Consider the following 16,875-nt stretch of genomic DNA (forward strand, 5'->3'; position numbering starts at 1 on the left):
CTTTACAGAAATGAAATCATGCTGTTCGTGTTTAAAAATGACCCGTAAAACCCCGTATTGCATGAGCATTGTTAAGCATGGTCAAGCGGATAGCAAACGAGAATGCATTTTCATGCAATGTCGAACGTGTGCGAAAATTTCGCCGATGCCGAACCGAATTCTATAGAAAAATGAGCGCGGGAAGGAAGCATTTTCTATACAAATATTTTCCAACAAAAGACGTTAATCAGTCGCACCTTTTGTGTCACACTGTGTTTTGAAAAACATGATAAAAACCGATAGAAGAGGAAAAAATGGCATAGTATTAGGTTTTTGCAATACGTAACGGGTCAGAGCATCTCTATTGGGCTTGTGTCTAACAGAGCAAATAACAATTGATCAGGACACCAGGTGTTTCTAGGAATGGTAGATTTTTTTGAAAACTTTTTTAACCGTTTCTAAGTTTTTGTTTTTATTTTCCATTTTTGCAACAAAAGTTAAAATTTATTAAAATGTGTTTAAGGTCACCTAATCCTGGTATCAAGTGATGGTATCGGTGGTAGTTTAGTTAAATTAGGCGTGAAAGCAGTACAGTAACATATATATTTAGATGGAGAAGAAAAAAAGACACAGTTGTAATGACATGACGGTAGGAAAAAAGTAAGATTTTCTTGCCGGGAAAGCAGAAACAAAGCAAAACAAGAGAAACACAAATGACACAAGCTAATGCACAAAAACCAGTGCCCCAACCCTGCTGCAGAGGGATTTGCAAGCGGAACAAGAGCAACACAAAAAAAAGGAATTATACGGGAGATAGAGTTAACATTAGAGATTTTATGAAAATTTTCTTCATCGAACGGGAACTAGCCGTGAACAAAATGAAACAGGAAGATAGCAATGAACAGCTTGGACGAGACGTTGACGTAAGGAACGCATGACATGAGAATCGCAAAATTGGAAAGTAAACTTATCGCAGCAAATGAGTAGTAAACACAAAAAAGCCCTGTGTTGTAGGAAAAAAAAACCGGTGTGGAAAACATTATAGATGATGTAGCGTAAATCCCAATCCCAATAGCCATTTTTCCTTCAACTTCTTCCAATAATCCTAGCGTGGTGAAAGAAAAGAAATTAAAGACGCGGAGACGTTGCCAACAAAGGGCTTTGTGGCAGCATTCGGGTGGTCATTTTACCATCCCTTTCAATTTACTCGTCAGTCAGAGATTCTGCTACTAACTCTTCAGTTTACTCTCATTCTTCATACCGAATGTTTTGTTTTGTTGTGACGGAAGCATTGCAAACTTCAGCTTAGATTGATGTTGCATAGGCCAAACTTTAACAACGTTCCACAATGTTTACCGATGTGATCGGATATCATGAATGGAGTTTTAAAACAAAATACGAAGAAATTAATCAAGCTAAAACCGCAATCAGTACTTGGGAGGCAAATATGTATTAAAACAAATCGGCGAAAAAATCGTGTGGTGCCGCAGTGCGAAACTGCAAGGAATCACGGAAGCATCAGTTACCGGAATATATATTTGCGAATATATTATAATTACTGTCTCACTCACTCCATTGTTAGAGCAATATTTTTAATTATACATACATATCTCATCATTAACGAAGCAGCAGCAAAGGTTAGCAGGAGAGAAAATGGAAAGCATGATGTTGCGCTGAAGAAAGTTAATAGGAAAGCAAAATCACTTGAAAAGAAAAACAGCGGCACCGTGGCATCAATGATTCGCAAACTGCAAACTGAGCGTTTAACACAAAACTTCAAGTAACAACAACAAAAATCACATCACGGAACAAAATACAAAATCATTTAGTATCTTACCTAAACATGTGCCCCTGCACTGCGCCATAGTGTTTTAATTTAAGTTTGGAGCGTTGGGCGTTAATTTGCTGCAGGAGTGTCCGAAAGTTTTCTTGGTCCCACTGGTCGTCTTAAGGAAGTCAAGGAAACCAAAATTGGCTGGCGTCACCTCTCGAGATTGTAGAGCTAAAGAAGCAAATGTGGATGTTCTAACACTCCATACTGCGTTGTATGAATGTGCAGTACAATTTTTAACCTTTCGCGGCAAGTGTTTCACTCAGACTAAATTTTCAGTGCAGAATAATTCTGCTTTTATACCACTTACCGGATATTGTCTGAACTGTTAGATATCACGCACCAGCCTCACTACACCAGGTTAACTGTTAATTATCGAAGCTTGTATTCAACTAACGCTGCAATCCCATCAATCCCAGCTTTTGAACATATTTTTCAAATGCCTACTGAGCTTGGTTTATCCATTTTAGTCAATGCTTAATTAGTTTGTAATATCTGACACGAACAACAAACCAAAAACTACTTTGGTTTTACTCTTGGTAGATTCACGTTGAGAGCCTACTCTGTCTATCAATTTTCATTGGAGTGTGGTTCGATGACAAATGGTTTTTTGAGCCACATCTCAAATCGGTAATCGAGCGGGAAAACAAACCTTTGGGTCTTATCGTGCGAATGGCGTCGGAGGTTGCGCAATCCAGTCCTATGCCTCTGTCGTCTGATCGCCACAATGAAGTTAAAGCAATGGATCAGAAAAGATACAAAGTCAGTTTAATCAGATCACTGTCAGGCGCCTAAACGACCATATTGCCACTCTTCTCTAGCCAGTTCGGTGCCAACTGCTAGGTTTGGTCGATATAAATATGGTCGTTTAGGCGCCTCACAGCGATCTTGTACACCATAGCCATGCTCGAAAGTTATTCCTTGCATCATCATTCTCTCTAACATCGATTTCCCCAAACTACTGGATGTCGTCCGTATTAACATCCCATCCTACCGCTTTCGAGTACGCCTACTTCTGCAAATCTATTCCCATAGCACACGGCAAGCCCAGTATGATCATTGGGTGCGCGCGCTATTTGATTTCAATTTAGTATGTGATCTTAATGACCTTAATCCTTAATCGGCCAGTATCCCACAGCACTTTTCAATCCCGTTTACTGTCTGCCATTATTTTAAAAGTCTTGGCTTTATTCCGCCTTTCTTCCTCTTGATTTGTGACGATGTAAGCCCTTGAGGCAAACAATTATGACGCAAATAGTAATAATAACGGTTCACAAGGAGCCCCAGACATTTTAGCATCTACAGCAAATCTAAGGTATGCATCCTTAGAGATGAATAAGGTATTCTTCAGATGTGAGACGATGCTTACTCAGTATCATTGAGCTACTCTGATGTTTAGCGGGATGGGAATTCATCAGGATATCTTCAGTGCCTTATGCCATTTTGTGTCCATTTCTCGATGTTAATGATCCACTGCTTAATCATTTCCCTTACCTCCAGAATAGTCCAGAATGCCTCATATCTCTACTTGTGGATAAATGGAATTTTGTAGTACTTGGATCTAGCTTGAAGACTGGGCCTGATGGCATCATACACACTATTACGGTGCACCCTATATGCACCCGATCGACTAGTAAAAAGAGTAATCACTCTCGTTGATAGTTGTTGTCAACGAAGGAGTTGTTATCATTCGCTCTCTTCGCTCCCGACCGTCCCGAATTGCATTCGTTGTTATTTTACATTAATGAATACAGTTTTCAACTGTATAACAATACAAAAAATACAAATTAAATTATGTGGGTTGGGTTGGGCTGCTGTGCTGATTCTCGTCCAGATGGTTAGGGAGTCAGCTGAAGATCAAAAGCTGTCCGTGAGTTTTACCCATCTTTATACTTAAAAATACTTATTTGTCATATTTGTTTCTTTCGTATATTTTCCATTAAGTTGATCAGGTTAAGTACATTCGTTTTCTCACAGCAACATGTGCATTTCGGTTTGTGCTCTATGTTTTTTTGCAATGATTTTATATATTTTTTCCTCGCTTTCTCTCTCTCTCTCTCTTGCTTTGCTTGTATCGATTTCTTGTTGGTTTTATACACTTTTTTAGTTTCATTTCCCAGGCTAGCGGATCAAACGATTAGTCGTAATGATGCTATAACTCTAATCGTTAGCTATTGCTATTATTCATAAGGTGTAAGGTAAGGTAGTGAATCCGGATGGATGCTTCTACTCTTCAAGACGATTTGACTTGAAACTTTTCTTCTTTTTTCGACTGAGATCACATACTATGCCAAATTGCATCCAACATCAACAATACGACACCACACCAACGGAGTGCCATTTCCGCCTTATTTAGTTTTTGCTCGATTACTCGAAGATTAATGGGTGCAACGTTTGTGTGTATCGTAGTGGTTCGAAACTGTGATCAACTGTAATGAAGAAACTATTACTATTTTTTACCTTAACGTCCACAACTTGGCTAAGTTTAGTGGTAGCTCTTTAGTCTTAACTTTAGTGCGGAAAGTTTTAATGCAACGGATAGGGTTGTTTATTCTACCGTTCCTTACTCTTTATTTTCGTTTTAAAAGTATCATCCAGCATACTTTTATCCTAAGGGATGATGGACCTCTCCCTTTTCTTTTTGCTTCTTCTTATATAGGCACGTATAGTTTAACAGAGTGTCCCCGTTAAAGGGATGGTAAGAGATAGAAAGAGAAAGTGGGAGTAGGTCGGTTTGGAATACATCTATAGCTGATGTAAGTCTTCTACCATTTTTGTCCTCTACGCCTTCCCGCTTGGCATTTGATATTATGGAACTACTTACTGCTTATTGTCGGTGCAAAAAAGATTGCAACAATAAGACAACGACGAATGACCGATCGACTAATGTGTTAACAAGTAGCAGAACTCAACCGATTATTCCTATTCTTATTCATTCAACGTTTGCTTGTGGATATCCATTAATGTGCACTGATCGGTGCATCCTACACTAAAAGTAACTATAATGCTGTCTGGTTGCTGAACAAATAGCTACGTGCTAAACAAAAACAAACTTATGGCTAAAGCTTCAATGTAAAAATAACACACAGTAAATAATAACTGACGAAAGAAACGAGAGAGAGATAGAAAACAAAAACAAACAAAACTGAAACCAAAGCTATCATACGGATGCACGTCGTTGGCAAAATAATCGTTATCGTTTAGTATTAGCTCTTAAGTTGTCTAAACATAAACTTATCTTCTCTTCTGCTGGCAATGTAAAGAAAGAATCCACACCTTTTAATGAACATTAATCCATACTCTAACTTTTGCTCATACACTTGTGTGTGTGCTCATACACTCTCTCTGTCTCCTACCTGTTTCTTGTCACTTTCTAAGAAACAAACGAACGATAAAACTGTCTTTCCTTCACTGTTCTGCTAATGCACTCGATCGATTCAACGTACACATATCGAACCGGCATCGGTATAATTGAAGAGCACCAATATATAGAGGATGTTCCATCTAGAGGCATCAGTAGATTTTTCAACTAACTTGGCAACCTTATAGACACATCGCTATACGCCTTCATCTGACATCACGAAGACGTAACTGAAATAATTGAATATTTTTTAAAAGAAAAGGCTGATTTGCTGCTGCTGCACGGGAGTCAGTTAAGCGAAAAACATTCTCTTTTGAGGCACTGATCCTCGTGGTTGAAGGGTCTTTATCATCCAAGAGTCTTTGTTATCCACGAAGAGACCGCGCAGTCGTACCATCAAATTGGTCTCACCGTAATTTTTGCAAGGGTCTGCAGTCTGTATTGGCGCAAGCATCGTACTTTTTGGTACGATGCTTGTGGAGAAAGCCAGCGACTCGTACTTATTTCAAAACGATGTTCGTACCACACATTCTTCTTCTTGGCTTAACGACCTCTAAGGTCATGCCGGCCATCGAAATGGCTTTCTAGACTGTCGATACCACGTAGTTGGTTCGTCAGTCCTCAACCTCAACTACGGGGGGACGATCCGGATGGGATTTGAACGCCGGTCCTACCGTTTGAAGACCGGTGCCGCTGTCTTCTACACCACCGGGCCGCCTCCGCATTAGTATCACATTAGTGCTCAATAATCATCGTTATCTTCTTCAAATAGAAATTTCAGGTTAGAGATCAACTAAACTTCACATCATGCTAGATGGAACACCAAGCTACGGGTAATTGGTCAATTATACGCCCTATACGTGCCGGTTTTACATTTTTCAGTTTCACTTAGTATAGTTCCGGTGATCCTTGTCACGATCTGGTGCCAATTTTCCTTTTCAAACCTACCTTCACATACACAACGTGCTGTACGCACAATCAACCATTCACACACACACACACACACACACGCTATTCCACGTTCTAAGTTTTCCCTGATTTCCTGTTTCATTTCACATCCGACTCCTCGAGAATTGCTCTCCCTCTTCTCTTCCTCTTACTGTCTCCTATGAATATTAAATTAATCACATATCTCTTTTGTCGCCCTTCATCTATAGTTTTAGTTACATTTTAAGTGGAATTTTTTGTTTCATCTCATCCCATCCATCCCATCCAATCAGTTACTTATACGTATAACTGAATTTTAAACGTTAATTGATGTCACGAGTGTGCAAAGGAAGGAATTCAATCATCATCTTCGTCGTCTTCGTCGTCAAACTTAAGGCCTGGTTCAACCTTTATCATTGGCTGATTAGCGATCACGGCCGAATCATCCGATGACGTTACTTCCGGATCGGGAACGGGATAATTCCACGATTGAATCTCTGCCGTGCCAAACACCTGGTAGATGAGATACGTGCTGATGGCCACCACCGACGATACGCCAAACACGTGTAGCCATTGATTGATGTTTTGCTGAAAAAAAAAAATGAATCGTACCCGTAGAAAAGGAGCTGTAAAATATTTTGCGCGCAGATACGAATTTTCAAGAAAACCTACCGAATCCGTCACCATGAAGCCGGTAACGAGTGGCTGCAGGAAGGATGCGGTCATGTGGATAGTCTGCGCAAAAGCCAACACAGGTCCGGCCAAGTTCGGCGCGATGTCGACGATGTTTGCCATCGCACCTGCATAGGACGCCGTGATAAACGTTACCGCAACAAACCACAGTATCAGTACGGTCACGATCTGATAGCCAAGATAGCCCACCAGCAATACCAGTACGCCTGGCACAATCTGCGACAGTGCCGTAAACAGTTTGCGAACGTTGGTGAGCGTTAGCGTCTTGTGATCCATCAGCAGATCCGCCACATAGCAGAACAGTACGGAGGACAGGTAAGAGCAGAGGAATGGCGCACCGGAAAGAAGTCCATTCTGCTGTATATCGAAGCAGAAGATCTTTTGCATATACTCCGGTCCGGACATGATGAATGTGTAGTGTACCCAGATGCGCCCGAACGTGGTTAATCCGATGGCCCACACTGGCATCGAGGTGAAGATGCGTCGCCACGGTACACGCATCCCTTGTCCATTCTTGATGTCCTCGCTAACGTTCAGCTCGATGTATTCCAGCTCTTCCGGCGTAATGCGTGGATGTTCTTGGGGTGTGTTGTACGCCAGCAGGTACCAGAACACACACCAAACCATTCCGATCGTACCGGTCGTATAGAACACCTGACGCCATCCGAAATGAGCAATGATAAACCCGCACAATGGGTACGTTAAGCCTATCCCTATGCTGAAGCCCTGGAAGCTGCTCATGAAACGGCTCCGCTCAACTGGCGGTATCCAGTAGCCCACGATGGCGTACATGGCCGGCCAGGTAAGCCCACTGGCGAAACCCTGCACCGATCGCAGCAAGATTACGGCACCGTAATGCAAGTCGGCAGCATGCGGAATAAGCAAACTGCAAGCAGCGGTAAGGAATTGGGACCAACCGAACACATTTTTGGTGCCAAAATACTGCGTTGCCACACCACCAACCACCTGCGAGAGTACGTAACACCAGTAGAAGGACGATTTAATCACTGCCTGCACGGTCGAGTCCCAGTCAAACTTGATGTCATCGATTGATGCAGGCCCGTCCAGTAGTACGGTTGTGGTTGCGTTGGCCATCGCCATCGTGTAGTTGTAATCGTCACCCTCTTCCAGCCTGGGCATTGAGCTGGCCAAAGTGTTGCAGTGATCGTTACCGGTAGCATTCGAGCTGGGATCCTGTACCATTGCCACCAGGGCAAAGTTGATGTCGTTGCGCATTACGAACGACACCAGAAACCCGGACCACGACAGAAAGTATAGCACCAAACGGGCCGGGATGCGATCTAGGGGAGGGAACAGGAAAATGCATTATTATGTATACTAAAACAAGACTGCGGATCAATGTGATCGTCTCAAAACAAACAATTCAAGGTCAAACTAAAACCGGAAAACATACAACATTCCCTGTGAGAACCCCGGGAATACAGTTGAACAAAGCAATAAGACCATTTATCTATTTTAATGAACAAAAATTTGTCTACTCGAGAAGCGTGACCTCAATTTCTACTGCGATCAATGAAATTAAAATTGATCCCCTGGAAACCTCTTCCTTTAAGAGATTAGTACACTCTGTAAGCTCTTCAAATTTGTTTTTACTTAGGGCTTACCGTAGGCTCTCCCAGAAATTGGTCGCGAAATCTGTACCAAACTCAACTAGTCCAGTCTAATTGCTAAACATAAACTAATAAAAAAAAATATTTTTTTTCAAGGAATGCAAGGAATACGAAATCAGATATCGAACAGCTGATATGAAGAGGGAATTGATGGCAACATTGCACCTTAACATATCCACGTATGAGGAACCACTACATTGCTATAGGTATTTAGACGAATTTAATAAAAGATTAAACTCAATGTTTCAACTTTCTAAGCTCCACGTATTCAAAGTTGGCAGAAATCGTAACTGAAAATTGTTCACTTGATTTAAACGTTGTTCATTAATTCTTCAAGAATGTGACTTTGCTTCTGTGAATCGATCAGCAGGATACCGCCGGAGGTAACACAAGCTATATCGGTTTGTAGGGCGAAAGTTTTCCCCATTGTAGGCCATTGAATTGCCATCAGAGTGTACTATCCCATTAACATTTAGCGCCAGGATGTTATACCAAAGCTCCTTTCCTAAATTTATATAACTTTAGTCAATTTATAAGTGAAAAGTACCATTATAAAGATATTTTTGATTAGTGGTCGTATTGTATTGTTCAACAATTTAACAGAAATGTGGATGGATATAACGACTCTAATTTTCTGTGCAATGTAAATAAATCATAAAATTAGTAAAAAAAAGTTAGAAAGTAAATTAAGCGAGTGAAATTTGTATAACAGCTACCAGAAAATAGATGATAAATACATCAGTCGTGTAAATTTTCGTGTTATGTTCCCACTTAACCATTCCAATCGGCAATCAGTTTAAATGTTAGTGCATTCCCAAGCCCAAATCATGCGCAAAACAACAGCAGTAGATTATGTTGTTAAGCTTCAAAAACACCACCAATAAACTACTCTTCATATTAAAATACAACAAAACCGTGCTAACCTTTGTCGCGGATACGTATACGTTCTGTTTCCATTTTACCAGTTGTAGGGATTCAGTAAGTAATGCCGCTATTATCTGGCAAAATTATACCACCTTTGCTTATGGCACTTTATGTTTGCGAAAAAGATGTGCACACAGATTCTCTGTTTTGCCCTGTATTTTCACTTCTTCACTTCATTGCAACCCACTTCGGAACTCTTCGGATGGTTCAGTAGCTATCGTGTGCTGAATGGATGGATGAAAGGATGCGAAATGAGAATGCAGATTGACATGTAACACAAAACACATATGAAAGGATGCATGGCGGGGGCGCATCATATCAATTTTGACCTTGTACCACTTCCAAAGATAGACAACTATATGTTTAACCATTAACATAGGAGGAAAGCTTTAACTTACCACAGATCGCTCGGAAGCATCCCACTTTCGGCATTTTTGGCTTCGGCAAGAAGTTTACTTCCTTCTCATCCATTGTGGGAGAGATACTACGGTGACACACGGTTCCCTATCGTTCACAATCTAACTAAATTAATCCGACACGTACCGGATATTTTGAGAAACGAACCAATAACACTAATAAAACGTAGGAAATAATCCGCTCATCTCATAACCCAACAACGGGCTGATATAAAAGGCTGGTTTTGCTCGAATACACACTTCTTCAAAGCAAGGTAATAAAAGCCAAATGAGGGAAAAGTTTAAATTTTCAACAACAAAACCTAACAACGCAGAAAGAATAATGAAGGAAATAATCAACTATTCCAAAGCAAACAGAATGAATCGGCGATTCAAACACCGTAAGACTGCCGGCAGTCGATTTTGTGCCATCGGCCACAAGCTTGCTCTTTCGACCTCAGCGTCTGGTAACGTGCACTCTGGTTCACTACGACTTTCGCTTTCTGCCCGCATACGAAAATTGCACGCTGTCAGCTGTTGCACTTGGCGCTCGGTTGGTGTGCAGCAACGAACTGCCTTAAAGCATTCGCAACTTTTCCGTCAGCAACACCTATGGACAGTAGGGCTGAGGGCGAACCGGTACTTGCGCGGGATGATGCGGCAACGAAGCAAACGACGGTTTGAGCTATTTGAGTTCTAGCGGACACTCGGCAGTTGAAGTTTAGCGGCTAGGCAGTCTTCCGACAGCAAGCAGAATGATGAATGTTTATCTGTTGAAGTGAAATAGAAAAGCGTTTTTTGGTTAATAAGATCGAAAGTTTTCAATTAACAAGACTTAATATGCCCACCCATTTCTAAGCATGTCAAATTTATTTTTCTAAAAAGAGCGTTGAGTTTATTACGAAACTGTTAACAGTCAACAATATCTCATCTGCGAATGAGGATACTATGAAACCCTTTATACTTCTATAGCGTATTGAACGGCCAGGGAAGGCATTCTGGATGTTGGAATCAGAATATATTCTTCTTGGCGCTGCAACCCTAAGAAGACTGCCCTTGCATGGACAAAGTCCACAAAGTTTATTCTTCTTTTTCACAAGGAACCGGTCTTCACACGGCAAGATTGCAATCAAATCCCATCGAGATCATTCCCCCGTAGTGAGGACTGACTATCCAGATACATGGTCTAGTCTAGAAGTGTAGAAAGCCATTCGATGGACTACGTGATCTAGTAGATCGTTGCGCCAATAAGAAGAAAATGATCTTTCTATATTTCGTTATTATAATAAATTGGATGGCACGTAAAAGGGTCGTTGCAATTCTTTAAATTAAAGCATAGGATAGAGTAGGCAATTATGCTATCTTGCAATCAAAACCGAAAAAACGATCAAACTTGTTAAAAGCTGAACAAATATCTAAAAATGAATCATAAGCCGCTCTGTATGATCTCGCACGGTATATACTTAACAGAGAATTACGTTGTCGTAACGCATGGGTTGGAGCATAACAATTTACTCTTAACAGAAGTTCAGGTGCATCAGTTTCACCTTTCATAAATTTAGCAACGAAAACTGCTGCTGTGCTACCTCTTAGCGCCTGTGTAATTACTGTAAACCCAAATAAACTGTAGAAGTCTGGTCTCATATAATGGAGGCTGCTCTCAATCACAAGCGTTTCTTTTTATTCGTCCCAATGCGGGCGGATCAGTTATTTGTATGTGTTGATCATGTTATAGCATTTAATTCCAGTGTAGATCGGACTAGCACAATTGCTTTAAACAGATAGGATCTATTAAAATCAGGGGTCAAAGGATATATAAAACCAAATGGCCGATGTCATTTGTCAATAGCGTTACCGTACTGCTCATGGAATGGGTGTGAGGAGTCTAGAATAGCGTCTATATCCTTAATTACGCGAGAGCACGCAAGAGTGTAGTCATTACAAATGGGGTTCTTCTTAAGAGTAAAACTAACCACACAACTCTTATTCACACACAAGGATAGCGAGTTCGCAAACCACCAATTGCAAAATCTATTCATGCTAAGCTGCAGTTTGGAACAGTTGGTCTTATTTCTAATCGTTGAACAGGGTTTAATATCGTCCGTAACGCTTTATTTGGAAGTGCAAACACAAGGCCGAGGAGTATTATATGATTAATGCGGTCGCTTTAAGATATTCTGATACAAACTGTACAAGAATGGTAGAAACCGATCGTCTGGGAATGAACGGATGCTGGCATGAGCTAAAATAATACGAGGAAAAGATTTCTATCCTGGACTGCTAGGCCTGCTACAGTAGAAATTGGAATACTTTTGCAACAGCACGTAGGGAAACTACACCACGTTAATACGATTTAATGCGTCTCACGCCATTTTTTATGACTTGCAGTCATAAAGATAATGTAAACTAAGTGGAGAAAGTGTGAACAGATGAACTAGAGGCTCTGAAAGAGATTTTGAGCAGGTTATTAGGACGATGTGGCTGCGTGGACGGATTGCACGATTTGGATCACTTTCTGTGGTCCTGCGTGAAGTTTGAAGCCGCAAGACCCTCCTTGTTGAGCGCAGTCAAGAATGTCGGCAGACGACCGGGTACTGAAATTATAAATGTGTTGGCTACCAGTGACCTCCCCTACATGAGGCTCATCTTAGGATTCGCGAAAGATAACGATCTTGTCCTAGGATTCCGAATCCCCATCATCCTTCCAATCCGAAAATCTTTTTCTGTTACATCTTGTCTTTGTTTTATGTGTTTTTTGTAGTGCCACGGATAATACGTTGGCGGCTCAACAGTACTCGAGGACGGTTACAACTCTACCGTAAAAAGGAGGAAGGCGTATTCCATAGTACGGTGTTCTCTAATCCAGTCCAGCTTTGACACAACGGGTTTGACAGCGTTGGCGTTGAATTCGGGGTGTTTGGCAGGTTCATTCTCGAGTCGCTCTTGCTGATGCGGGATGGAACTTGTCGATCACTCTTAGATTGGACGCTAACTAGAGCGAGCTTAGACTGTCACTGCTGGACTGCACTGCACGCAGGTGAATCCATGTTTGTGCTGTTCAAATAACTCTGCTTGTTTTGTTACAGTTCAGATCCGCAAATCATGAGGTCAACAAAATGATAGCCACAACACACCACAATAGCCGAACTGAACATACTCAACCCTCATCAATATAACAGCCGCACCAAAACTACCGGACCAATGAAGACATCTACTGACAACAACCAAATTAGACCAGGACATCACACCACCCACTCAACACCCACCCACAACCGAGCATGCCCGGGATAAGGTAAAAAAACAGGGAAGAAATGCCCCTTTAATCTAGTTTATACACATTGTCATCACATGCGGTGTTGACTATACGGCTCAAGCCGTCATACCTAAAATTAATGAATAAAAATAAAATTAGAACGATAGCGTCCGGTAGCGGCGTAAAGATGGACTTGATTTTTATATAAATTTTTCTACTAATAAGTTTCTTCTAATAAGTTGGAAATTATGACAGATAGCTTCACTTGTATTGATTGATCAACAAGTTTGATCATCAACGATTGATGATCAAAAACTAAACAGAACTCTTTTTTGTCTCAGAATCTAACGGCATCACTGCCGGAATTTTCGAATTTTTCTTTTTACAGTAAACAAATGACCTTTTTTAAGAGTAATACCTAACTAACGTTGCTTTTTGTTAATGTATAGAATATACGTAGAATATATGGATGCCGTTGGAGTCTTCTGTAGTTGCTACCGATCGTGTTAAACAATAATAGCTCTGTATAAAGGTTATATTTTATAAAACGACGTCTTGTCGATGGTCTTATTCAAAAAATCTAACTTTTAATCCTGTACCTAAGCTATGGAGGTATAAAGGAATTACTGGACTCTCGGGTCATTTCCTCGTCAGAGGATCACGAGGTTTACGGTTATTTTACGATCGTACAACAATATCGAGCATCCGAAATTTGGCTCCCATGGAATATTTTCATTTTGCTCATTTTGCCCATTGCATATTTACTAAGTGCTGTTCCAACCATACTAACGCTCCATCCTTGCTATCCTCATTTATCCTGCATGTCCTCAGTCGCCGCCTAAGCCTGGAAAAACTTACTGCATTATGATGTGATTTCTTAAATCATCACTAATAAAAATTTCAGTATGCTCTAATTAATTGCGCTAAATACTTCAATTCCCTAAACAACCGTTTATTAATTTTCAAGTCTTCTAGCAGGAGACAACATAATACAATTAAATTTGAAACACATGGAATGGTAGAACCATAAATTCTCCAAAAACCGTTCGAAGCGTTGTCTAGTAGTGAGGATTGACTATTCAACCACGTCTACAATCTATCGTAAAAAATCTATAAAATGAATAGACAAGCTTTTAAAAAATAGGATCTTTCTGTCAGATATCAAAGCATTTTCATTCGATCATTCATAGAATGGCCGTTTCCGAGCCGATCCACCCATTCGGGGCTAAGGGTCATAAACGTGATCCCCAAATGGAACTAACTACCGATTTTTTTATTATCCCAAGATAGCTTCGTCAATTCGATTTCACAACCATACATAATATTGCTCCTATATGTCGCCATACAGCGTATCGTTACGCTCGAGAACCTATCTGTCGAGACTAATTCTTCCGGATCGATCAAAGCACCGAATCTGTACCAACGCCCAACGCAACCTCCGTAAAACAAACGAATCGATTCAATGTGTTTGACCTCAACCTCAATGATATGCACGGCGAGATTGCTGTGAAAAAAGACTGACGGATGTGCGAGCGATTAAAAGCACGGAAACCGGCCTGGATATAAGCACTTTAATATGGTATCAATTAATAGAAGTTTGTGGGGCCACTGTCATAAGTATCATGAGCGCTCGAGAGCGAAAAAGGGATTCCAAAAAGCATGTGACATAAATGATTATGACCTCGCGATCGACAAACGATACACGGACGCATATCGCGACGCATGGGACACATAAATAGAAACAAAAGTTTAACACACCGACACAACGCCTACAGAGGCTGAAACAAACGATATTAGCGCTATCTTTTCCATCATCACCATCATCATCATGATGGTCGTCGTCGGCAGCGGCGTGCTTCTCCGCTGGAGGGTTTCGGAGCTCTTAATTGAATCCATTAAAATGCTCAATCGCGTAAGAGCGAAATGATTAAGAAGTCATCACAAATCGATTGATACGAAACCCCGCGATCCGCACCCGCGGAGATACCCGTTGTGTGGTCCTGCCCGAGTAAAGGTTTTAGCTTTTTAGGTGCTCTTTTAACGAATGTGGAAAGCCTGGAAACAGAATTCTATGAGACGATGGGAATCAGCTTACTGGGACCATAAATGTGCGGTTATTATTATAGTTAATTGAAAAAGAAAACTTTAATTAAATATCAGAGCCTTTTCTACAGTAAATAAATAACAAGAAAAAACATAAAGTCTAACCTATTTCTATTTCTGACTTTGTAAGTAAAGCCCCATCGTAAATGTCGCTCACGGGGTTTAAACCGCAGATCGCACATAAGAATGCGTTCCATCACGAGTTGCCTTGCAGCACGGCACCCAACATTCCTGTCGAGGGTGATCCAGTCAGTGCGTGTGAATCGTTCGAGAACGGTTCCGAAAGATGATAATTCTACACATTTGTACTTCCCATTTACCGTCTCCCACATGTGAAATACATTCCCTTGTGTTTACATCGTTTAAATGCAATGATATGTGCGCCCGCGATGATTATGCAGCTGACCGTTACTCACGTGTCAGCTACTATTTGCCTACCGCACTATACGATCCGGGCCGATCACTCACTCACTCACTCACCCGGGGTAAGCATCGAAATTCAATGTTTGTCAACAGAGGGTAAAGTAACCTGCGTTTCATTTGAAAAGCTCCGCCAATTGGCATTCAGTTACGTTGCACTTCCGTACCTTTTTCCGCGACGAGACACAATCAATTTGCAAGGTAATGCACCTAAAACGGACCCAACACAAAACAGCTGACAACGTGTAATGGGTACCGGTGCCCTTAACTGTCACCATACTATGTACATTGCAGTGGACACAAGGCACATCACTACAATTGGAACACAATTAGCTGCGAACAGTGGGAAAAGATCACAGCAAACTAAATTACTCCGTTTTTTTGAAAAGCAAAATGGTTCTCAGTAGTGATAGGGTCGGTGGTAATCGACAGTGTTGTGCAAGGAAGCAACTAAATCGGTGGAATTGACATGATAATAGCGCATTGCTACCGTCGGTGCTTGTACTACTAATTGTAGCCTGTAAATTAAGACAATCAACGCATGTTATGGTATCTGGGAATGTTAAAAGAAGCTACTTTAAGGAATTTGATTTAAAATAATCATCTGACAACAAATCCGCTGGTCACAAAAGTGCTGTACAAAGCAAAAGTGATTATTGCTGCGTATGCTAACGCATACAAAATCTTTAAAAACGCTTAATCTGATCTATTGTCATGTTAACAGCTACTTGAGTGGTTAATTTGTTTGAAGAACATATAGCAATTTATATCATAGGATGATTCTAAGCAATAGTTTTTAGCCGTAGTGTCCTTCCAGGTACCTGTCCAGAACAGACGAAGCCCTCTTAGCCGCGTTCGAGAGAAAGATGTGTTAAAGGACAATGGAGGAGCCGCTACAACGACGAGCTGTATGAACTGTATGACGAACTCACCGTCGTGCAGCGAATTAGGCTCGCCAGGCTCCGATAGGCTGGCCATGTTATACGCATGGCACCAGACGATCCAGCTCAGAAAGTCCTTTTAGGCCGTCCACACGGACAGAGAAGGCGTGGTAGGCCCAGATTGAGGTGGGAGGATGGCGTGAAATCATCCGCCATCAAGGACGACGGCGCGGGACCGTGAGCGGTTCCGGATTCTGCTGCGGCAGGCCATGACCGCAAAGCGATTGTAGCGCCTGATAAGTAAGTAAGTCCTTCCAGGTATCGAAAAATAATTGCGATATTTCGAGGTTTCCAATAAGCTCTCTATGAATTTTATATTATTTCATTTAATTTTAAACTATTGTTTAACAACAATTCATGAAAGTTAAGATGGTAACAACAAATTTCTTAGATATGATCAATATCCTTAAGTCTATA

General features: G+C 41.1%; 2 protein-coding genes across 4 annotated transcripts in view; one reads left to right on the forward strand and one right to left on the reverse strand.

Moving 5' to 3' along the window:
• The window catches only part of LOC126557215 (DNA replication licensing factor Mcm5), a 296,187-nt gene that overhangs the window by 129,980 nt on the left and 149,332 nt on the right, over positions 1-16,875 (forward strand). The gene's annotated exons all lie outside the window — the stretch shown is intronic.
• Positions 6,436-9,817, reverse strand: LOC126557669 (vesicular glutamate transporter 3). Of its 2 annotated transcripts, none has more exons than XM_050213523.1 (3): positions 9,745-9,817; positions 6,771-8,092; positions 6,436-6,686 (listed from the first exon to the last, which is right to left on the reverse strand). In XM_050213523.1, the coding sequence occupies exons 1-3, from the start codon at positions 9,815-9,817 to the stop codon at positions 6,456-6,458; spliced, it is 1,626 nt and encodes a 541-aa protein (XP_050069480.1). In that variant the 3' UTR covers positions 6,436-6,455. The 2 variants fall into 2 exon arrangements, with proteins under 2 accessions (XP_050069480.1, XP_050069481.1); XM_050213524.1 differs by lacking the exon at positions 9,745-9,817 and adding an exon at positions 9,346-9,435.

The sequence above is a fragment of the Anopheles maculipalpis genome, chromosome 2RL (assembly GCF_943734695.1).
Source record: "Anopheles maculipalpis chromosome 2RL, idAnoMacuDA_375_x, whole genome shotgun sequence".
In the NCBI taxonomy this organism is placed as follows: domain Eukaryota; kingdom Metazoa; phylum Arthropoda; class Insecta; order Diptera; family Culicidae; genus Anopheles; species Anopheles maculipalpis.